The following is a 24,377-nucleotide window of genomic DNA, read 5'->3' as shown; positions in this document are numbered from 1 at the left end:
TATTTCTTTACAGGAAGAAAAGGAAAAGGATGTTGTGGAAGTATTTGTGAACACAGAGGCTGAAGTAGGTGCAACTGGTTTCAGTGTTAAAAGTGGAGAAAAAGATGGCATATTCATCAAACATGTTCTGAAGGATTCTCCTGCTGCAAAACAGCTACGAATGAGAGAAGGTAAAGCATATCCAGATAGTCACTGAATATTACATGAAAGTTTAAACCCAGAAGAATTAAAGTGATTACCTAACTTGCTAAAAAGAGGCCTATAGACTGTGGAGATTCCTGGTTTAATATTTAATATCCTCTGATTCAGCTGATCATAGCTGGAGCTCTGCTTGAAACAACAAAAATTGACCTCAATTTCCCCTGAGCCAGACAAGAGCTAAATCAATCGGTGTTCCTTTTGCTTTAACTGTCACAACCTGGTGATCTCTGCTGGATAGAATCCAGCTATATCCTGATGTTCAAATACTTTGATTTGTGCAGCAAGCACCTTGGAGGCCAGCATGCATTTTAGAAACTTAGTGAAACTGCTGGGAATATCCTCTGGGGTGTTCCTGATTCACAAAGAGAGTTAGCTGGTACTCGATACACATCTAAATGGGGCTTTCACCAATCTTCTCCTGATAGTAAACTGGAGAACCCTGAGAAAATTTGTTTCATCTTTAAATGCAATCATTTTTAAGAAAGGACATGACAAAAGAGAAGAAAGTACTAAATGACCATATTCTGTTATTCAGTGGAATTGACAGATTATTAGCCTAGAAATATGAATAAGTAAGTCACTAATGCATTGGGTTGACATTTTTCAGACCAGGCATAACTTATCATCTGTAGAAAAATAACAAACAAGACAACATCATCCAAACATACTGTCCATCTTCTCATATAATTACCAATCATTCCATTTAACTAACTCATCTATATTTCTTTGTTTTTTTAAATTTTAAGCAGATTAATATCTCTACTGAAAAACAGAAGAAAGAATTTAATTGAATACTTGAAGGGATAATGCAGAATCTGCAGTATTTTAATATGAAAAATCCCAGAAGATTCATTAGGTCTGAATTGTCTAGTGTATGACTGACAGGAAATATAACATTATTATTAAAACATAGTAGAATTATTAGAGCTTCATAAACTATTACAACAAAGTTATTCCTGACTTTAGTCTGTAATACTTTGATTTCTATGATGATATCTGTCATTTTGAAGAGAATCTGAAAGCATGTTATGCAGCTATGTTGAATCCAATAGATTGCTTACTGTACATGGCATAAATCTTATCCCTCAAGATGCAGCTCTACACAGTCTAAGTATGAAAAATGAGCTTACTTGTGCATATCAGCATACCAAGATCTGTTTGCACAGAACAACTGGTGTCACATTGGCAAAAGAAAATGCAAATATTTGTAATGCAATGAATATCACTTAATATCACTTAATATCAGCTAAGTTATATAGAAATAATACACTAATACAAGTATTATTGAAAACAAGGTTGAGGTCTTGACCATGTGGTAGTAACAACATGGAAAAACATTTATAATCACCAGTTCTTTGAAACTGACAACAATTTCTGAAATCTATGCTTAATTCTACCAGGGCTAGACAGACTAGATGCAGGGAGGATGCTTCCCTCATTGGGTTGTCTGGAACCAAGAGACACAGGCTCAGTATACAGAGAAGGCCATTTTGGACTAAGTTACAGAAACATTTATTCACCCAGAATTAGGTCAATCTATGGAACTTACTACCAAAGGAGGCTGTGAAGGTTGAGTCATTGAGTGTATTTAAGAAAGAAATTGATACATTTTTAAATATTAAAGGCTTCAAGGAGTATGGAGAGAAAGTGGAAATAAGGTGTTTGAGGTAGAGGATCAGCCTTGAACGGTGGAGCAGGGTTGAAGGGCTGAATGGCCTACTCCTGCTTCTAGTTTCTATATTTCTCTGTTTCATACATGCACAGTTAACTGTAGCAATCTGGAAATTACTATCAGGATTCTCCAAAGGTAATTTATTGCACTCCACCCTCATTGTAACCCTCTAGAAATTACTTAACTGACATGAACTTTCCTTTTCGTACTCATAATTACAAGATTCTTCAAGAATTATACATTCTTAATTAAATGCAATTGGGTTTTAATTTTATAACTGATGCTGAAGATTCATTTGGGTCCATGAACATTAATTTCATGTATGTATAAGGTAAACATTCTGCACCCTTAAAAATATTTGCATTTTTGACACAATTTTAAAAATGTTTATGGTATTTCTACTTCTAATGTGTGCATACCAAACAGCCATTTTATGTTATACAAGATAATTCAGGATAATGAGTATATTTTATATCTTGGTTTGCTGACAATAAGAATATGTTAATATGATTGGTTGCTTGTCCTACTGAATGACAGCATTGTTTCTGGACCTCTGGAGATCTTCTTAACATGGCAACAAATTCAAACTAATATGAGAAAAGAGAAATCTGTGTTACAGAGATCATTAAATATTTGTAGGTAGTTTTCTTTGAGGCCACCACTTTACCACTAATCATATCTGAGCCACAATTTGATTCCATAGCAATCTCTAAGCATATTGATTGCACTTATACAAATCTTTATGAAAGAGTAAATAAGTTCATTTTATCAATTATTTATATTAAGCAAATTAACTTCAATTCACATTAAAAAAATACTCACTGAAGATCAAAGATCTCTTTGAACATTAACACCAGAAAAAAACAGACTCTGTTAGAGCAATATTACACTTGGTAAACTTTCTTCAATAACACTCCATTTATGCCATAAGTTTTCTGATAATGGTTTTATTTATAAAAGTACCTGAATTATGATTTACAAAGTGCAAAATTAAATCTTCTTCTCTTCAATTATAACTATGTTTATTCATTCTATTTGCATTTGTGGAGGGAATACAATTTATTATATCTTGTATTCTCAGTTGTTTTGCCTCCTCACATGCAATCTTTGTAGATATGTTGTGGTTCTGTTCGTCGAGCTGGGAATTTGTCTTGCAAACGTTTCATCCCCTGTCTAGGTGACATCCTCAGTGCTTGGGAGCCTCCTGTGAAGCACCTCTGTGCTGTTTCTTCCGGCATTTATAGTGGCCTGTCTCTGCCGCTTCCGGTTGTCAGTTTGAGCTGTCCGCTGTAGTGGCCACTACAGCGGACAGCTCGAACTGACAACCGGAAGCGGCAGAGACAGGCCACTATAAATGCCGGAAGAAACAGCACAGAAGCACTTCACAGGAGGCTCCCAAGCACTGAGGATGTCACCTAGACAGGGGACAAAACGTTTGCAAGACAAATTCCCAGCTCGGCGAACAGAACCACAACAACGAGCACCCGAGCTACAAATCTTCTCCCAAACTTTGTAGATATGTAAATGACAATGAGTCATGGTTATTTCACTGAACTAGAAATCATGAACTAATAGTTAGAGAACATGAAATTTCAGAATAGCCATTTGAGAATTTTAGTTCAGCCTAAAGAACAAAACAGCCTTAATCTCAATAGATATTGTCAGCAAAAGTGATACTGTAGGTTCATTATGTCCTTTACGATAAGGAAATCTTTACATCCTGGCTTACCTGACCATGCTTTTATATGGCTCCTGTCCATCTTCAACCTTGTCAATCTTAACTACCCGATGAGTGACATAACAATTACTCAGCTGTAAAAAAAGAAAGTCCACCAGCACCTTCTCATGCTAGCTGAGAATAGGCAATAAGAACATACAAACATAAGAACTAAGAGCAGGAGTAAGCAAGTGAGCCCCTTGAGACTGCTCCACCATTTAATACTAACATGGCTGATTTTATCTTGGCCTTAACTCCACATAACTGGGTTAAAGGGTTCTGGGAAGTGGAAGTGCCCTGCAGGGGGAAACATCCAATCTATATCTAATAAATCTCAATAAAACAAATTGTTCACAACATATTCCAGAGACAAATGAAATGACGCAGTGGACTTGATTTTGGTATTGGTTGAGGGAGTGATAGTGGGAGGACAAAGGAGGATTCCCTTCTCATCTAGAAAAGTACCACAGAATCTTTTATAGCCACCACAATAAACACTCAGCTGTAAAAAAAAGCATCTTCTCATGCTAGCTCAGCTAAATGTCTAATCCAAAAGATCACGCATCTGACAATGCAGTATGCCCCTCCATACTGTACTGCTTAAATTATGTGTTCAAACCATGGTATAGGCCTTTGAGTAAGAGGCCAAGCTAATATATAGGCAAGAGACTTAAACATTTCCATTACCTGTAGAAACAAGACCATGTTCACAGGTTGCTGTTCTACATGCAACTAAACTATGTCTATATCTCATCATGTGGTAAGTTTGATGCCATAATCCTCTTTTAATGGGTATTTAGTCCAGAATAGTAGATCAAGTACTGGCCTAACTAGAAGCAATTCTTATGTTGAACAAGGAGTAGTTGATTGCATGGTAGCAACTAAGATACTGGTGTTATTATGACAGTTGATGTTATTACTGGAGAAGTTAGATCCCAGACTAAAATTAAATTTGATAGATTATATTTTGCTTTATTTGTTTTTTCCTTTTTTAACAAGGTCATCTCTGACTGAAATACAAGCATGTGATATTGCAGACTTAGTTTTAACAAAAAAAGAAGTTTGTTATGCAAAAGAAATTAAGCTAGAATAAACCAAAATGCTGACATGTAACACGTTTAAACATTTTGAAACACACAGTAAAAATATATGCCCATTAGTCCCCATGGTATCTAATTATAGCTCACAAACACGGGAGAGGTGTTCTTTTCAGTTCCACATAATGCTTGACTTAGCTGTGGCTTCAATTCCGAATCATGTGAATCTGATAGCCTCTTCTTGATTCATCATGTAATTGAGCTTAAACACTCTCAGCTTCACATAACCCCTTCAGGGTTTTAACCAAATATTTCTGTTCTGGGATTTTCAAACTAAGCTCCTTAATCTAGGTTAAAAATTCTAAACTAACATCTGCCTCGCTCAGGAGAAATTGCTTTATATATCCAACCTGCACTAAGAATCCTGCATAACATCTCAAACTGAAATTTAAAAAGCCTTTTTCTTCAAGCTATGGGTATTACCCCTAAGTCTAAAACAATTCTAGAATCTTCTTTCTGAAGACGTGACTGTTTACTCGGTTCACTCATAGATTCTCTCAATGTCAACAAATTTCCATTACTCTCAAGGAAGTCTTTCTCTCAGGCTGTGTATTAAAAGAAATCACTGGGTGTACAGAAATAGTCACAAGTTAATCATTATAGCCTTTCAAACAGGGAATTTGGCAAAATCCACATTCTATGCCACTTCAAAATTAAAAATTCAAGGATCAAAAATAAACAACATAAATAAAATATACATCGCACAGATTATACTTATGTGATAGATATTGTTAAAGAGATTATAAAGAGGATCAGGTATTAACTCTTACTCCCAAGCCGTATATCCACATGTCCAAATGACATCATCATTGTGGGTGGTGTGCATGGCTCTCCTCTGTATTCACTCTTTCAGACCCACATACAATAGTTCCTATTCTTGCTTTTCATGAAAGGTATGTTTTCATTCTGGTTGTGCCAAATGCAGCAGGGCTTACTGTTCCATATAGCACCTTAATTAAGTAAGTTTGCCAAATAAAGTGAAAAGAGTTAAAATCATTTGAGGTCTGATCACCATTTAAACTTGTGTATGATTTTGTTTTCATCAGGTGACCAACTTATCAGTGCTACAATTTATTTTGATTATGTCAAATATGAGGACGCACTCAAGATTTTGCAGTACTCAGAACCATACAAAATGAAATACTGCCTGAAACGAACAATATCTAATACACTAGGATCAGAGGCAGTTGAAGTAAAAGGAAGTAAACCTATCGTGGTGGGTCTATTTTCTGTTAAATATCAGTTGTTCACTGCTTCTACTGTTAATGTCATTTCCTTAGAAATTACTTAAAAATACATAATTAAGTATATTCTGTTGGCAATTCTTATTATGAATTATAATGTTGTTTCTGCCTCATACAGTAAGAGGACACTAAGGGGGCACATTCACAGTGAGAGAAAGATTACCATTTAAATTCCACTCACTCTTAGAATAAAGTTTGTTATTTGTCTTTATTTTAGTTCAGTAGAGGATAAATGGATTTTTAAAGTTCAGCTTCCAGAAGATGATAATTACTGAAATCTCTTTAGAGGAATAATTCTCTGTAATATTTCACTGGTTACTGTTTTCAGACAGATCTTGACATTTATCACATAAGATCATTGGAACATTGGTAGCCTGCTTTGATATTTAAAAAAAATCTTTCTCACATTCACTCTCCATATTCTAGAATAGGGAACTCTTCAAAGATGACATACTGAATGAACAAAGGTAGTTTACATGATTCAGGCCTTTAATTGCCAGAATTGGACATTACATGCCAGGCCGCTCTAGGACAGTAGAGAATTGAACATGTGACATCTGTTAGTAGGCTGGTCAATTTTATAAAGGCACCTAAAACCACTTAATCTGGTCTCATCTCTATAAAGTTCATTTTTGCTGAAGCAAATTTAGTTTGAATGCCTGGAATACTTATTTTGTACACTCTCTAGTACATTTTTCCCTTTAATGTGTTACGACATCATCTATTTCCATTATTCAACGGGGCTATACTTGGGGAGAAATTCAATACCTTTGTGGACTTATCTGCGAGTAGGAAGATGACAAAGTTAGTAGTACTATGCTCTGCCTCGACTCTTCCTCTGTATCCTCATGAGCTGACATTCAGATACTCGACTGAGAATTCTGTGGAGAAAGTGAGGACTGCATATGCTGGAGATCAGAGTCAAAAGGTGTGGTGCTGGAAAATCACAGCCAGTCAGGCAGCATCCGAGGACCAGGAGAGTCGACGTTTTGAGCATAAGCTCTTCATCAGAATTCTGTAGCATTGTGATGATGTATGGAGATTGCAGCAGACTGCCGCTAAGTTCAACATATTTTAATGTACTTGTGGGCTCTGTGTGAATGAACCAGGTGCGAGAAGTGTTTCTCCAGCGTGCCAACAGTCTCCTTCATGATGGTTCTGATCACTCTATAGTTCTCATCATAGGCAATTCCTGTGCATGGGCAGAGGGAAATCAGTGGGCATCTGCACTGATACGTTTTGTGTCCAATTAGCCATGCTGTGGTTCTCTGTGGAGTTACAAAGACTGCAGGAATAGCAGACTGCTTCAAAATGAAGGTAGCTTTATCCATGCAGCTTATTTAGCAATGGCTGGATTCCTCAGGTCCTGATATATGTACCACTCCTAATATAGCCCATTTTCATCACATTTATGGAAGCATCCTTGGATGGTATATGGGCAGACGTTGGTTATGTCATCCCTCCCCTACATGACAAGTCCAGATATTTTGAAATTCAACCCCAATGTTATCTTTACAGATGCTGGCAGGCCCATCCTTGCCATTGTGTGAGTCCTCATGTTGTATTGAAGGAGGTGATACAAGTAAGCTCCTTGTTGAATCAGATTCAGCTCAAGCATTTCCATAGGGTTAAATGAAGCTTGAGAACATATGGTGGCACAGCCTTCTGTGAAGAACTCTGTTCCTCCTTACTCTTCACAGATTTCTCTTCTTATCAGGCTTTGCTCGTCTTGTTAGTACATAAGAAATAGGAGCAGGAGCAAGCCATTTGGCCCCTCAAACTGGCCCTGTCATTCAACAAGATGATGGCTGATCTGCTCAAGGCCTTAATTCCTCCTTCATTCCAGCTCAGCATAGTTGGCAACTCCCTGATATTTTAAAATGCTAAATATCTCCTCTTTAAGTATCTTCAGTAATCTAGCCTCCACAACAATTTGACAATCCCAGGCTTTCAATATCTCATGGAAGCCCTACAGTGTGGAAATAGGCTCTTCTGCCCAACAAGTCCACACCAACCCTCCGAAGAGTAACCCACCCAGACCCATACCCCTACCGTATTACTCTACATTTATTCCTGACATATGCACCTAACCTACACATCCATGAACACTATGGGCAATTTAGCATGGCCAACTCACCTAGCCTGCAAATCTTTGGATTGTGGGAGGAAACCCATGCAGTCACTGGGAGAATGTATAAACTCCACACAGATAATCGTCCAAGGCTGGAATTGAACCTGGGTCCCTGGTGCTGTGAGGCTGCAGTGCTAACCACTGAGCCACCGTGCCACCCATCTCTGGAAGAAGAAATTCATTCACATCTCAGTTTTAAATGAGTATCCCTTCTTTTGTAACTATGTCCCCTGTTTGACTTTCCCCCACTAATGGAAACATCATCCCATTGTACATCCTATTAAGCTGCGCCAGAATCTTGTGTACTTCATTAAGATTGCCCCTTTTTTTTACTGAATTGTAATTAATAAAGGCCTAACCTGTTAAGCTGCTTTTGATAAGTCAACCCCTGTCATACCAGGAAACAATGGGTGAATCGCTTTTTAACTGTACCTTTTTATACCCTTTTGTATAACTGTGGACCAAAACTGTACACAATACTCCAGGAGTGGCCTCACCAATACCCTGTACAGTTGTAACAAGATCTTCCTGTTTTTTTAACTCCAACCACCTAACAGCCAATTCCATTTGTCGTCTTAAACCTGCTGCACCTGCATGCTAACCTTTTGTGCACAAGAACACTTCTTTTTGAAGTCTTTCTCTATTTAAATAATACTCTGCCTTTTGGTAATACTTACCAAAGAGTTGACCTCACATTTTCCTACATTAATCACCATCTGCCAACTTGTTGCCATTCACTAAACCTTGTCCTAGAGGCAGTCCCTAGGTCACAAATGCGTTCCTTTGGTGATTTCATTCATAAGTCAGTTTGTACGCAAATCAGAACACAATACAGTACTGTATCATATACTCATTTGTATGAGTGGATCTTTGCATGTTGGATCCTTAAAATTAATTGTAATATGGGATTTCATTCATAAACGCAAGTGTTCGGAAGTGTCTCTTTGCTTCTGTCTTCATCACGACATGCCCTTCCAGCTTTTTTGTACTGTCAGCAAATCTGGATACATTACACTCTGCCCCTCCTCCAAGACATTAATATTGATAGTAAATAATTGAGGCTTTAGGACAGATCCTTGAGGCATTCCACTTGTTAAAAAAAATTCCAGTGAGAAAAATACTAAATAATTCCAACTCTCTGAGCTCTGTGTTAATTAATCCTCAGTCCATACCCCTCCAATATTGTGAGCTCTTACCTTGTGCAATAGCTTTTTATGTGGCACTTTATCAAGTAACTTTTGATCATCTAAATACACTATATTTAGTGATTCCCCTTTATAACTCTGCTTGTTATTTCCTAACAGAACACTGGCAAATTTGTCAAACATGATTTCCCTTTCATAGAATCATAGAGTCATGGAGATGTACAGCATGGAAACAGACCCTTCAGTCCAACCCATCCATGCCGACCAGATATCCCAACCCAATCTAGTCCCACCTGCCAGCACCCGGCCCATATCCCTCCAAACCCTTCCTATTCATATACCCATCCAAATGTTAAATGTTGCAATTGTACCAGCCTCCACCACTTCCTCTGGCAGCTCATTCCATACACGTACCACCCTCTGTGTGAAAATGTTGCCCAGTAGGTCTCTTTTATATCTTTCCCCTCTCACTCTATGCCCTCTAGTTCTGGACTCTCTGACGCCAGGGAAAAGACTTTGCCTATTTATCCTATCCATGCTCCTCATAATTTTGTAAACCTCTATAAGGTCACCCTTCAACCTCCGATGCTCCAGGGAAAACAGCCCCAGTCTGTTAGCCTGTCCATGTAGCTCAGATCCTCCAACTCTGGCAACATCCTTATAAGTCTTTTCTGAGCCCTTTCAAGTTTCGCAACATCTTTCCAATAAGAAGGAGACTGGAATTGCACGCAATATTCCAACAGTGGCCTAACCAATGTCCTGTAAAGCCGCAACATGACCTCCCAACTCATGTACTCAATACTCTGATCAATAAAGGAAAGCATATGAAACGCCTTCTTCACTATCCTATCTACCTGTGATTCCACTTTCAAGGAGCTATGAACCTGCACTCCAAGGTCTCTTTGTTCAGCAACACTCCCTAGGACCTTACCATTAAGTGTATAAGTCCTGCTAAGATTTGCTTTCCCAAAATGCAGCACCTCACATTCATCTGAATTAAACTCCATCTGCCACTTCTCAGCCCATTGGCCCATCTGGTCAAGATCCTGTTGTAATCTGAGGTAACCCTCTTTTCTGTCCACTACACCTCCAATTTTGGTGTCATCTGCAAACTTACTAACTGTACCTCTTATGCTTGCATCCAAATCATTTATCTAAATGACAAAAAGTAGTGGACCCTTGTGGCACTCCACTGGTCACAGGCCTCCAGTCTGAAAAACAACCCTCCACCACTACCCTCTGTCTTCTACCTTTGAACCAGTTCAGTATCCAAATGGCGAGTTCTCCCAATATTCCGTGTGATCTAATCTTGCTAATCAGTCTCCCATGGGGAACCTTGTCAAACGCCTTACTGAAGTCCATACAGATCACATCTACCACTCTGCCCTCATCAATCCTCTTTGTTACTTCCTCAAAAAACTCAAGCAAGTTTGTGAGACATGATTTCCCACGCATAAAGCCATGTTGACTCTGTTTGATTGCACTAAGCGTCTTGCTAGTTCTTCCTTAATAATGGACTCCAGTATTTTCTCAATGACATATGTTAAGCAAACTGGTCTGTAGTATCCTGTTTTCTCTTTCCCTCTCTTCAATAGCAGGCACATTATATGGACAGTTTTCCAATCGACTGAAACCTTTCCAGAATCCAATGAGCTCTGAAATATTTTGATCAATGCTTCCACTATCGCTGCAGCACTTCCCTTTAAAACCTTGGAGCCAGGCCTTTAGATCTGGTGTCTTGTCTGCCTTCAGTTTTTCAAATACTTTGTCCCTCATGATAGAGACTATTACATGATGTTTCCCCCATTAGCACCTTGCATACCTGTTATCTTTGGGATGTTTATAGTGTATCCCACCAGGAATATCAATGCAAAATATTGGTCTTATTTATCTGCCATTTCCCTGTTCCCAATTATCAATTCCCTAGTTTCATTCCCAATGAGTCCCACACGAAATTGAGTTGCTCCATTTCTATTTAAATGCTCAGAGAGTATAGCTCTAGCTCTTGCTGACTGTTTTTATAGTGCTTGCCAATTTACTTCCACAACCAATTTTCTCCCTCCTTATTAGTTTTTTAACCATTAGTCATTTGTCGATCAAGTTAAAGACCCAGAACTACTGCAAGCACAGCTTCCATAGCTAGTTAATGGTTGTGCCATCAGATCCTTAGAAAACATTGAAAAACAAGTTTCAGTATTTCCATTAGGTTACCATGTAGGTAGACGTAATTGAGTAATTCATATGTGATATTGCCTGCAAATGGGATTCCTGGGCCTTCAAACAGCAACAGCAGTGTCACTATGGAACCCACTATTGTGGCTGTGATCTGCTGTGGCATTTTCTGCAGCTTTGAAAAAGTCTGGAGTACATAAATTACATTAATGTTGTCCTTTTAAGTTAATAAAAGTCCCCAGATGATTCAAAAGAGAATATTTATTGAAATTTGCCTCTGAGTCACATAAAAGGTTATCAGTATAGATAGCCAAAATAAAAAGTGGTTAATGAAATAGGTTTTGAAGATGGTCTTAAAGAAGTAGACTGTGGGTGGGAGGGGAATGGGTTTGGGATAGAATCCAGCGCTATTCGCTTTAGCAGCTTAAGTCTAACTCACCAATGCTGGAAGGACTGATGTTGGGGTTGCACAATGGATATGAGCTACAGAGGGCTCTGGGGAGCCAAAGAATGTTACAGAAATAGGGAGAGACAAGGCCTTGCAAGAGATTTAAAAAAGGAAGAGACTTTGAAAATTGAGGTCTTGCTGAGCCAATGTATGTAGTGAGCTCTGGATGATGGGTGAACTGGACTTGGAGAAGTTAAGACACAGTCAACAAAATTCTGGAAAGTTCAAGTTTATATAGGAAGGCTGCTGTGAAGGCATGGAACTGGTGATTCTACTGGTGATAATAGTATACAAAAGAGTTACAGCAGTAGATGTGATTTGGCAGTCACACAGCTGCAAATAGAAAAATAGGAGTAGGATTGGGTTTTCAGACCCTTGAGCTTATTCTGAAATTCAACTAGAGTATGCCTGATGTTCAAAATCAACACCTTTTGGTCACACTTTTCCCACATCCCTTGAAATATTTAATGGCTAGGTATTTGTCAATCTCTGTCTGAATATAGCCAATGACTGATCTTCTACAGCTTTCTGAGATCGACAACTACAGAAATTCACCAATCTCTCAGTGAAGTTGTCTTTCCTCATCTCGGCTTTAATTCTTGTTCTAAGCCAAAAGGGTGAGAAGCGATAGAAGCCAAGAAGAGATTTTTTATCTCTCCACCCTTCAGGCACTCTGCCTGTATTCCCGATGAAGGGCTTTTGCCCGAAACATCGATTTCCTCGGATGCTGCCTGAACTGCTGTGCTTTTCCAGCACCACTCTACTCTAGAATCTGGTTTCCAGCATCTGCAGTCATTGTTTTAACCTTCTTGTTCTAAGACCACGTACTAGATGACCTTCCCTTCCTCACTATCCCAAGTCAGAAGATAAATCCATCTTGCATCTACCCTGTTGACACTCTAAGAATTTTTTATGTATCATTGAGAGCTCTTCTCATCCTTCTGTAATCTACAGAATACAGACTCTATCAATCTCTCAATCACTCCTCAAAGCACCATTGCACAATCTCTGGAATTAATTTGGTGAACCTTATTTGCATACCCTCTATGGCAAATGTATCCTTCTTTAGTTTAGGAGACAAAACTCTACACAAGACTCCAATGTAGTCTCATCAAAGCTTTACACAAGTGCAGCAAAATTTCTTTACTCCTGTGCTCAAATCTTCCTCTAATAATGGCTAACATACCATTTGACTTCCGACTTTCTTTGCTTTTAGTGACTTATAAACAAGGTCTGTCAGGTCCCTTTCTAATCAGCATTCTCAATTTCATACCATTTAAGAAGTACTCTGCATCCTCCTATAAAAGTGGCCATCTTCACATTAAACCACATTTTATTATTACCCTGTCACTCAATCTGTGCAAATTCACTTGAAGCCTTTTTTGTATTCTCTTCACAACTCACATTCCTACCTATTGTTGTTGTCTCACCAGCAAATGTGGAAACATTACACTAGGTCCCCACATCTGGATAATTGATAAAGATTGTGAATGGTCTTTTGGAGATGGCAGGAGGTGGTTTTGTGGCGAAGCAGACACAATATTTACAGCTTTGAGTACCTTAACTGCAGTGCCACATTACAGCTCAAAATTGTAGAATTTGTTTGGGGAACCAAAGACAATAGTTTCAAACTTCCAAGTATTTGGTTGGAGAATATTTCTGTTCATCCAATAATGGATATGAAGCAAGTAGCTGTGTAAGTGCAATTACTGATTTTTTTTTGACATTTTGTGTGATATGCTAATTGCATTTGAGAAATAAAGTAGGTGATGGTAATCGTTGGTTGATCCTTGTAGAGAATCTAATCTAAAAATCCCGATGCAATAGGTTAGTCATTACAGATAAACTTATGACTCCAATGGATAGTTAAGGATGGCACTTGGCAGAAGAAGTTCCCCTAAGCTGAAGGATGAAGGTGAGATTTTGTAATAGCTTGTATCATTGACCATGTTGAAGGATGTTCAGTGACCTAGAAGAAGGGACCTTAGGGTCAATCAAAAAGGATTTCAGTTGAAATATTGATGGGCAGAGGTACCAAAAATACTTTTTTTTGGAGTAGTGGATTAAAGAAGATTTGAAGAGGAAGAGAGGTGATTCTGAGGAGCAGAAAAAGTTAACATCATCAAACACTGGGGCCAGGAGGAGAAGGTGGGTTGTCAGCAAATTGTTGGAAATAGGGTTAAGGGAGAACGAGGTGGCTTTCATGGATAAATCAGACTTGGAGAGTGCACAATGTAATATAATAAAAATTCTGAAGGAAGTTGCAAAGTTCGGGCTGGATGGGAGAAGTTTGAGCTGGTGAACTTGGATGACAAGTGGGAAGATGTAGGTACAGATGCACAGATGGGCTCACACCTTGTAATAGATATGCATGAATTCCTTACATTTGCAGTTGGCATTAAGCGTAGAGAAGTCAGAGAAGGTGGTTTAAGATGAGGATTTGGAGCAGAGAATATACTTAAGGGGTTAGCTCTGCATTCCAGAGTGACCTTAGAAAAAATATCAATTTTGGAAGACAAGCCCAGAGCCAGATAATGCTTAATCTAGTCTAATCAGATCTGACAATGAATGGGTAAGCCAGTTTTAATCATTCTCGTCTCCGTTTTTACTTAATGCAGTGAAAATGAGGGCTTTACCAAGAGGTACAAGCAGGGTGCAAAAGTGATTGTTTTGTTTAGTTTTTTTAATTCAACGTCATACAAATTGACAAACACATGACACACTAACAGTTAACAGTAAAAAAAATCCCACTAAGAAATGGGGTCCTGAAAACAAGTGCCTCCAAGTCCCACTATAACCAACAGGTAAGGCAATACTCAGAACCAACAAAGTAAACCACATCACAATCCTCCAAATAATAAAATGATGTGAAGGAGCTGGTGTTGGACTGGGCTGGACAAAGTTAAAAATCACACAACTCCAGGTCATGGTCCTAGCAGGTTAATTTGGAAGCACTAGCTTTTGTGCTGCTGCTCCTTCATCAAGTAGCTGTGGGACAGGATTACAAGACACAGAATTTATAGCAAAAGATCACAGTGTCATGCAACTGAAATGATATATTGAGCAAACCTAGATTGCTGTTATCTTGGTTTGTTCAATATATCATTTCAGTTGCATGACACTGTAATTTTTTGCTATAAATTCTGTGTCTTATGATCCTGTCCCACAGCTACCTGATGAAGGAGCAGTGCTCTGAAAGCTAGTATTTCTAAATAAACATGTTGGACTAAAACCTGGTGTTGTCTGATTTTTTACCAAATAAAAACACACAGTGAACAGTCAAAAAAGTGCATAAAAGGAAACCCACATACCAGCACAGCCGGCGAATTGAACTCTCCCCAGAGATACACAAAACGCAATGCAGATGGAAACCTACATGATAAGATACGATGCAAACACAACAAGAGTGATCATTTTAATGGGGACATTGACATTAAAATTAATCATGAGAATGTAATCAAACAGATTGACAGTTCCTAACTATCATAATAAGTGAAGGGCCAAAGGCTAGCATTGATGAAGTTCTTTGGGGAGAAGTTATGTTTCTGGAGCATTTTATTTCTAGTCTATAACATACTGGCAAACAAGTTCAGTTTTCATTCTGCATCAGAATTATAGCAGATAGGATATTACACATGAGATGAAACTGCAGGTTATGGAAAGCTGGATTCTGCAATGAACACAAGAAAAGGACATGGAAATCAGACTGATTGCAGTGTCATCAGATAATCAAAAGAAGCTCAATTGGTATTCTACAAAAATTAGTATATAAGTTTACCATTTAGACATTGAGCAAAAATCCAGGCCATTTACAAAGCAGTTTAAGTAACTAAGATATACAAATGTGTTATACAGGTCAACCTTACAAGTGAGTTAGGTTTTGCATTCAAACACATGCACCATGGTTAATCATCCTACTTGTCTCTCTCTATCAATATTGCAAGCTTATAGGTTTATGTTATACAAAACCTGATGAAATAACAGTGCTTACTTTCTCACAGGGAGCAGAAGAAGAGTTTTTTTCGAAACTTTATGGAAATAAAGCAAAAATAGCAAGACGTGCTTCTGAAGAAATGAGCACACCAACAGAAACACAAACACAAGAAGCAACACCGAAGGGAAGGACAAAGGCGGCTGAAGTACCTGATGTAACATTTTCTTGCCCCAAGTTTCCAGCTTTCAAAAAAACAAAGACATACAAACTGGACAGATCACACAGCCTATCAGAAACGGAGGAATGTGAACAACACGATGTAACTGCAACAAGCACAGATATAGAGTCCCATTTAAAAACAGCAGAAACTCCTCAAAAGCTAAAAAAACGGAGAAGAAAAATAAAACTCCCACATATTGGCGCAGGAGGAATGAAAATGGGGAAAACAGAAAACTCTGAGCAAGAAAGACAAGAACCGTCACCAGGCAGCAAGGAGTCATCTACTTTGAAATATGAGAAATTCAAAACACTTGTGGATAGTATACCACAAAGCACAAATGGCACCACAAAAACAACAACAAAGCAATCTGATTCAAAGCTGGAGAATCAGAGCAATGCAATGGAACCGGACAATATTAATATAGACTCCAAACTGAAAATGCCAAAACTGAAAATAGCAAAATTTATCCTTTCAGAACCAATTCAACCCACAATTGATATTGAAACAAAATTACCAGATGAACAATCACACTTGCCAACATCAGCTACAAACATGGAACAGCAGAAAATTGAAATTGATTATTCAAAAAGAGACAGTAACGCACAATCAGCTATTCTGACCACTGCTTCAGAAGGTAAATTGAAAACAGGCAGTGGACTATCCGAACCTAAGTTACAAGTAAGGAAGGAATATGATAAAATAACTGTCCAACAAAGGCAACAGGTTGTCTCACATAAAGAACCTAGTAGCGTACATGTAAAAGCTGATGTTATATTGCCATTAGATGAGGAACAAGAATCAAGTATGAGCAAGCAGGTTGCTGAGAAACCATTTCCAAAATCTGAGAAAAAAACAAAGAAATCCAAGACAGATAAGCCAGGAAAAATCAGAAAAACCAAAACTAAGGAAGACAAAGATAAGGCTTCTGAGCAAGAAAGTAAGTCTTCAACACTTGCAATAGATGTTAGCTTAATGAAGATTGTTGCCAAAGGTACAAACACTGATAGAGATATCACAGAGCAAGGAGGAGAAGTGCTACCAGGCAGGTTACTGGGTAATCTCACAACAACATTCACTGAGCCTGAAGAGACAGACTCAATCTTGGAGAATAGCAAGGGGCAGCAGGCAATTGAAAGTTCGGGCATGAAATATCAAACACGTCAGAGGGAGCAAGAGTGTGATTCATATCCACCAAAAACTGAGGTAAATATGGGAATTCCAAAGATGGAAATAAAAGAAGAAAAGAAAATGGGAAAGTCAAAAGCACAAGGACAAGCATTTGGATTATCCAGACCTGAGATTAAACATGGAAAAATGAATGTTCATGCCAGCCTCACCACAGTCGCTGTCTCCAACAAAAATACCGATGTGGATGGCAATGTGTCAAATGTAAATTTGCAAATAGGCAAGCTGGAGGGTGATCTTAGTCTTGGGAAGATTGACATCAAAGATCCTGATGTCGGGCTAAAAAAGCCTGAAGTGGAAAAAACAAAAGCCGATATTGAAATGAGAAAAGTGAAAGGGAAGTTGGATGTCAATGTGTCCATGTTGAAAACTGAACATGATGTTTCAGCTCTAGGAATGTCAGTAGACATTAAAGCTCCATCAACCAATGCAGATTTGCCAACAGTTGATGTAGGTTTAGATTCAGCAGATCTGAAGGTGAAAGGTGAGGGACCAAAGTTCAAAATGCCATCCATGAAATTGCCATCATTTGGTATTTCTCTTCCAAAGTTCAAAGGACCGGATGTTGATGTGAGTGTGAACCAGCCAGATGTTGATATTTCAGTTGAAAAACCAGAGATAGACATTAAAGGTCCTACAATAGACGTAGAAACTCCAAATCTTGAAGGTGATCTGCAGGCACCGGATGTTGACATTGAAGTCAAAAGGGGAAAAATGAAACTGCCCAAAGTCAAAACTCCCAAATTTGGATTTTCCACTCCTGATATAAAAGCTCCAAAAGTGGACCTGAATGTCAATCTCCCCAAAGTTGATGTCTCACGAGAGAAACCTGAGGGGGATATCAAAGTACCGAGTGTCGATGTCACGGCAGGCAAGATGGAAGGTGATCTTAGTGTTGGGAAGATCGACATCAAAGGCCATGATGTTGGTCTAAAACAGCCTGAAGTGGAAAAACCAAAATTTGATGTTGAAATGCCAAAAGTGAAAGGGATGTTGGATGTCGATGTGTCCATGCCTAAACCTAAAATTGATGTTTCGGCTCCAGGACTGTCAGTGGACATTAAACCTCCATCAGATGACATTGATGTGCCAGCAATTGATGTAGATTTAGATTCAGCCGATCTCAAGATGAAAGGTGACGGTGCTAAGTTAAAAATGCCATCCATGAAAATCCCATCATTTGGTATTTCTCTTCCAAAGTTCAAAGGATCTGAAGTTGATGTGAGTGTGAGCAAGCCAGATGTTGATATTTCAGTTGAAAAACCAGAGATAGACATTAAAGGTCCTAAAATTGACGTAGAAACTCCAAAAGTAGAACGTGATCTGCAGGCACCGGATGTTGACATTGAAGTTAAAGGGGGAAAAATGAAACTGCCAAAATTCAAAACTCCCAAATTTGGATTTTCCACTCCTGATATAAAAGCTCCAAAAGTGGACCTGAATGTCAATCTCCCCAAAGTTGATGTCTCACTAGAGAAACCTGAGGGGGATATCAAAGTACCGAGTGTCGATGTCACAGCAGGCAAAATGGAAGGTGATCTTAGTGTTGGGAAAATTGACATCAAAGGTCCTGATGTCGGTCTAAAACTGCCTGAAGTGGAAAAACCAAAAGTCGATGTAGACATGACAAATGTGAAAGGGAAGTTGGATGGCGATGGGTCCATGCCAAAAACTGAATTTGATATATCAGTTCCAGGAATGTCATTGGATGTTAAAGCTCCATCAACCGATGTGGATTTATCTACAGTTGATGTTGATTTAGATTCAGCAGACCTAAAGGTGAAAGGTGAGGGAGCAAAGTTCAAAATGCCATCCATGAAAATGCCATCATTTGGTATTTCTCTTCCAAAGTTCAAAGGACCTGAAGTTGATGTGAGTGTGAGCCAGCCAGATGTTGATATTTCAGTTGAAAAACCAGAGATAGACGTTAAAGGTCTTAAAATTGACGTGGAAACTCCAAAACTTGAAGGTGATCTGCAGGCACCAGATGTTGACATTGAAGTTAAAGGGGGAAAAGTGAAACTTCCCAAATTCAAAACTCCCAAATTTGGATTTGCCACTCCCGATATAAAAGCTCCAAAAGTGGACCTGAATGTCAATCTCCCTAAAGTCGATGTCTCACGAGAGAAACCTGAGTTGGATATGAAAGTACCGAGTGTCGATGTCACAGCAGGCAAGATAGAAGGTGATCTTAGTGTTGGGAAGATTGACATCAAATGCCCTGATGTGTCTCTAAAACAGCCTGAAGTGGAAAAACCAAAATTTGATGTTGAAATGCCAAAAGTGAAAGGGATGTTGGATGTCAATGAGTCCATGCCTAAACCTAAAATTGATGTTTCGGCTCCAGGACTGTCAGTGGACATTAAACCTCCATCAGATGACATTGATGTGCCAGCAATTGATGTAGATTTAGATTCAGCCGATCTCAAGATGAAAGGTGACGGTGCTAAGTTAAAAATGCCATCCATGAAAATCCCATCATTTGGTATTTCTCTTCCAAAGTTCAAAGGATCTGAAGTTGATGTGAGTGTGAGCAAGCCAGATGTTGATATTTCAGTTGAAAAACCAGGGATAGACATTAAAGGTCCTAAAATTGACGTAGAAACTCCAAAAGTAGAACGTGATCTGCAGGCACCGGATGTTGACATTGAAGTTAAAGGGGGAAAAATGAAATTGCCAAAATTCAAAACTCCCAAATTTGGATTTTCCACTCCTGATATAAAAGCTCCAAAAGTGGACCTGAATGTCAATCTCCCCAAAGTTGATGTCTCACGAGAGAAACCTGAGGGGGATATCAAAGTACCGAGTGTCGATGTCACAGCAGGCAAGATGGAAGGTGATCTTAGTGTTGGGAAGATTGACATCAAAGGTCCTGATGTCAGTCTAAAACTGCCTGAAGTGGAAAAACCAAAAGTCGATGTAGACATGACAAATGTGAAAGGAAAGTTGGATGGCGATGTGTCCATGCCAAAAACTGAATTTGATATATCAGTTCCAGGAATGTCATTGGATGTTAAAGCTCCATCAACCGATGTGGATTTATCTACAGTTGATGTTGATTTAGATTCAGCAGATCTAAAGGTGAAAGGTGAGGGAGCAAAGTTCAAAATGCCATCCATGAAAATGTCATCATTTGATATTTCTCTTCCAAAGTTCAAAGGACATGAAGTTGATGTGAGTGTGAGCCAGCCAGATGTTGATATTTCAGTTGAAAAACCAGAGATAGACATTAAAGATCCTAAAATTGATGTGGAAACTCCAAAACTTGAAGGTGATCTGCAGGCACCGGATGTTGACATTGAAGTTAAAGGGGGAAAAGTGAAACTTCCAAAATTCAAAACTCCCAAATTTGGATTTGCCACTCCCGATATAAAAGCTCCAAAAGTGGACCTGAATGTCAATCTCCCCAAAGTCGATGTCTCACGAGAGAAACCTGAGTTGGATATGAAAGTACCGAGTGTCGATGTCACAGCAGGCAAGATAGAAGGTGATCTTAGTGTTGGGAAGATTGACATCAAATGCCCTGATGTCACTCTAAAACAGCCTGAAGTGGAAAAACCAAAATTTGAGGTTGAAATGCCAAAAGTGAAAGGGATGTTGGATGTCGATGTGTCCATGCCGAAATCTGAAATTGATGTTTCAGCTCCAGGAATGTCAGTGGACATTAAACCTCCATCAGCTGACATTGATGTGCCAGCAATTGATGTAGATTTAGATTCAGCCGATCTCAAGATGAAAGGTGAGGGTGCTAAGTTCAAAATGCCGTCTATGAAAATACCATCATTTGGTATTTCTCTTCCAAAGTTCAAAGGATCTGAAGTTGATGTGAGTGTGAGCAAGCCAGATGTTGATATTTCAGTTGAAAAACCAGAGATAGACATTAAAGGTCCTAAAATTGACGTAGAAACTCCAAAAGTAGAACGTGATCTGCAGGCACAGGATGTTGACATTGAAGTTAAAGGGGGAAAAATGAAACTGCCCAAATTCAAAACTCCCAAATTTGGATTTGCCACTCCTGATATAAAAGCTCCAAAAGTGGACCTGAATGTCAATCTCCCCAAAGTTGATGTCTCACTAGAGAAACCCGAGTTGGATATCAAAGTACCGAGTGTCGATGTCACAGCAGGCAAGATGGAAGGTGATCTTAGTGTTGGGAAGATCGACATCAAAGGCCCTGATGTCGGTCTAAAACTGCCTGAAGTGGAAAAACCAAAATTCGATGTTGAAATGCCAAAAGTGAAAGGGATGTTGGATGTCGATGTGTCCATGCCAAAAACTGAATTTGATGTTTCAGCTCCAGGAATGTCAATGGACATTAAACCTCCTGCAGCTGACATTGATGTGCCAGCAATTGATGTAGATTTAGATTCAGCCGATCTCAAGATGAAAGGTGAGGGTGCTAAATTAAAAATTCCATCTATGGAAATCCCATCATTTGGTATTTCTCTTCCAAAGTTCAAAGGATCTGAAGTTGATGTGAGTGTGAGCAAGCCAGATGTTGATATTTCAGTTGAAAAACCAGAGATAGACATTAGACGTCCTAAAATTGATGTGGAAATTCCAAAACTTGAAGGCGATCTGCAGGCTCCAGATGTTGACATTGAAGGTAAAGGGGGAAAAATGAAACTGCCCAAATTCAAAACTCCCAAATTTGGATTTGCCACTCCCGATATAAAAGCTGCAAAAGTGGACCTGAATGTCAATCTCCCCAAAGTTGATGTCTCACTCGAGAAACCTGAGGGGGATATCAAATTACCGAGTGCCGATGTCACAGCAGGCAAGATGGAAGGTGATCTTAGCGTTGGGAAGATTGACATCAAAGGTCCTGATGTCGGTCTAAAACTGCCTGAAGTGGAAAAACCAAAAGTCGATGCAGACATGACAAACGTGAAAGGGAAGTTGGATGTCGATGTGTCCATGCCAAAAACTGACTTTGATATATCAGTTCCAGGAATGTCATTGGATGTTAAAGTTCCATCAACCGATGTGGATTTATCTACAATTGATGTTGATTTAGATTCAGCAGATCCGAAGATGAAAGGTGAGGGAACAAAATTCAAAATGCCATCCATGAAATTGCCATCATTTGGTATTTCTCTTCCAAAGTTCAAAGGACCTGAAATTGATGTGAGAGTGAGCCAGCCAGATGTTGATATTTCAGTTGAAAAACCAGAGATAGACATTAGAGGTCCTAAAATTGACGTGGAAACTCCAAAACTTGAAGGTGATCTGCAGGCCCCGGATGTTGACATTGAAGTGAAAGGGGGAAAAATGAAACTGCCCAAATTCAAAACTCCCAAATTTGGATTTGGCACTCCCGATATAAAAGCTCCAAAAGTGGACCTGAATGTCAATCTCCCCAAAGTTGATGTCTCACTCGAGAAACCTGAGGGGGATATCAAAGTACCGAGTGTCGATGTCACAGCAGGCAAGATGGAAAGTGATCTTTGTGTTGGGAAGATCAACATCAAAGGCCCTCATGTCGGTCTAAAACAGCCTGAAGTGGAAAAACCAAAATTTGATGTTGAAATGCCAAAAGTGAAAGGGATGTTGGATGTCGATGCGTCCATGCCTCAACCTGAAATTGATGTTTCAGCTCCAGGACTGTCAATGGACATTAAACCACCATCAGCTGACATTGATGTGCCAGCAATTGATGTAGATTTAGATTCAGCCGATCTCAAGGTGAAAGGTGAGGGTGCTAAGTTAAAAATGCCATCTATGAAAATCCCATCATTTGGTATTTCTCTTCCAAAGTTCAAAGCAACTGAAGTTGATGTGAGTGTGAGCAAGCCAGATGTTGATATTTCAGTTGAAAAACCAGAGATCGATATTACGAGCCCAAAAATTGATGCAAAAACACTAAAAGTAGAAAGTGATCTGCAGGCACCGGATGTTGACATTGAAGTTAAAGGGGGAAAAGTGAAACTGCCCAAATTTAAAACTCCAAAATTTGGATTTGCCACTCCCGATATAAAAGCTCCAAAAGTGGACCTGAACATCAATCTCCCCAAAGTTGATGTCTCACTAGAGAAACCTGAGGGGGATATCAAAGTACCGAGTGTCGATGTCACAGCAGGCAAGATGGAAGGTGATCTTAGTGTTGGGAAGATTGACATCAAAGGTCCTGATGTCGGTCTAAAACTGCCTGAAGTGGAAAAACCAAAAGTCGATGTAGATATGACAAACGTGAAAGGGAAGTTGGATGTCGATGTGTCCATGCCAAAAACTGAATTTGATATCTCAGTTCCAGGAATGTCATTGGATGTTAAAGCTCCATCAACCGATGTGGATTTATCTACAGTTGATATAGATTTAGATTCAGCAGATCTGAAGATGAAAGGTGAGGGAACAAAATTCAAAATGCCATCCATGAAATTGCCATCATTTGGTATTTCACTCCCAAAGTTCAAAGGATCTGAAGTTGATGTGAGAGTGAGCCAGCCAGATGTTGATATTTCAGTTGAAAAACCAGAGATAGACATTAGAGGTCCTAAAATTGATGTGGAAACTCCAAAACTTGAAGGTGATCTGCAGGCCCCGGATGTTGACATTGATGTTAAAGGGGGAAAAATGAAACTGCCCAAATTCAAAACTCCCAAATTTGGATTTGGCACTCCTGATATAAACGCTCCAAAAGTGGACCTGAATGTCAATCTCCCCAAAGTTGATGTCTCACTAGAGAAACCCGAGTTGGATATCAAAGTACCGAGTGTCGATGTCACAGCAGGCAAGATGGAAGGTGATCTTAGTGTTGGTAAGATCGACATCAAAGGTCCTGATGTCGGTCTAAAACTGCCTGAAGTGGAAAAACCAAAAGTCGATGTAGACATGACAAACGTGAAAGGGAAGTTGGATGTCGATGAGTCCATGCCAAAAACTGAATTTGATATATCAGTTCCAGGAATGTCATTGGATGTTAAAGCTACATCAACTGATGTGGATTTATCTACAGTTGATGTAGATTTAGATTCAGCAGATCCGAAGATGCAAGGTGAGGGAACAAAATTCAAAATGCCATCCATGAAATTGCCATCATTTGGTATTTCTCTTCCAAAGTTCAAAGGACCTGAAGTTGATGTGAGTGTGAGCCAGCCAGATGTTGATATTTCAGTTGAAAAACCAGAGATAGACATTAAAGGTCCTAAAATTGACGTGGAAACTCCAAAACCTGAAGGTGATCTGCAGGCCCCGGATGTTGACATTGAAGT

General features: G+C 39.1%; 1 protein-coding gene across 4 annotated transcripts in view; it reads left to right on the top strand.

Moving 5' to 3' along the window:
• Window positions 1-24,377, top strand: part of LOC140476284 (uncharacterized) — a 105,662-nt gene that overhangs the window by 56,937 nt on the left and 24,348 nt on the right. For all 4 annotated transcript variants that reach the window (XM_072568654.1, XM_072568653.1, XM_072568655.1 and 1 more), the window contains exons 5-7: window positions 14-170; window positions 5,734-5,903; window positions 15,829-24,337. In XM_072568654.1, the coding sequence (XP_072424755.1) occupies window positions 14-170; window positions 5,734-5,903; window positions 15,829-24,337 (8,836 nt within the window). The remainder of the gene's footprint in view (window positions 1-13; window positions 171-5,733; window positions 5,904-15,828; window positions 24,338-24,377) is intronic.

The sequence above is a fragment of the Chiloscyllium punctatum genome, chromosome 4, assembly GCF_047496795.1.
Source record: "Chiloscyllium punctatum isolate Juve2018m chromosome 4, sChiPun1.3, whole genome shotgun sequence".
Lineage (NCBI taxonomy): Eukaryota > Metazoa > Chordata > Chondrichthyes > Orectolobiformes > Hemiscylliidae > Chiloscyllium > Chiloscyllium punctatum.
This window is presented reverse-complemented; position numbering and strand designations above follow the sequence as displayed.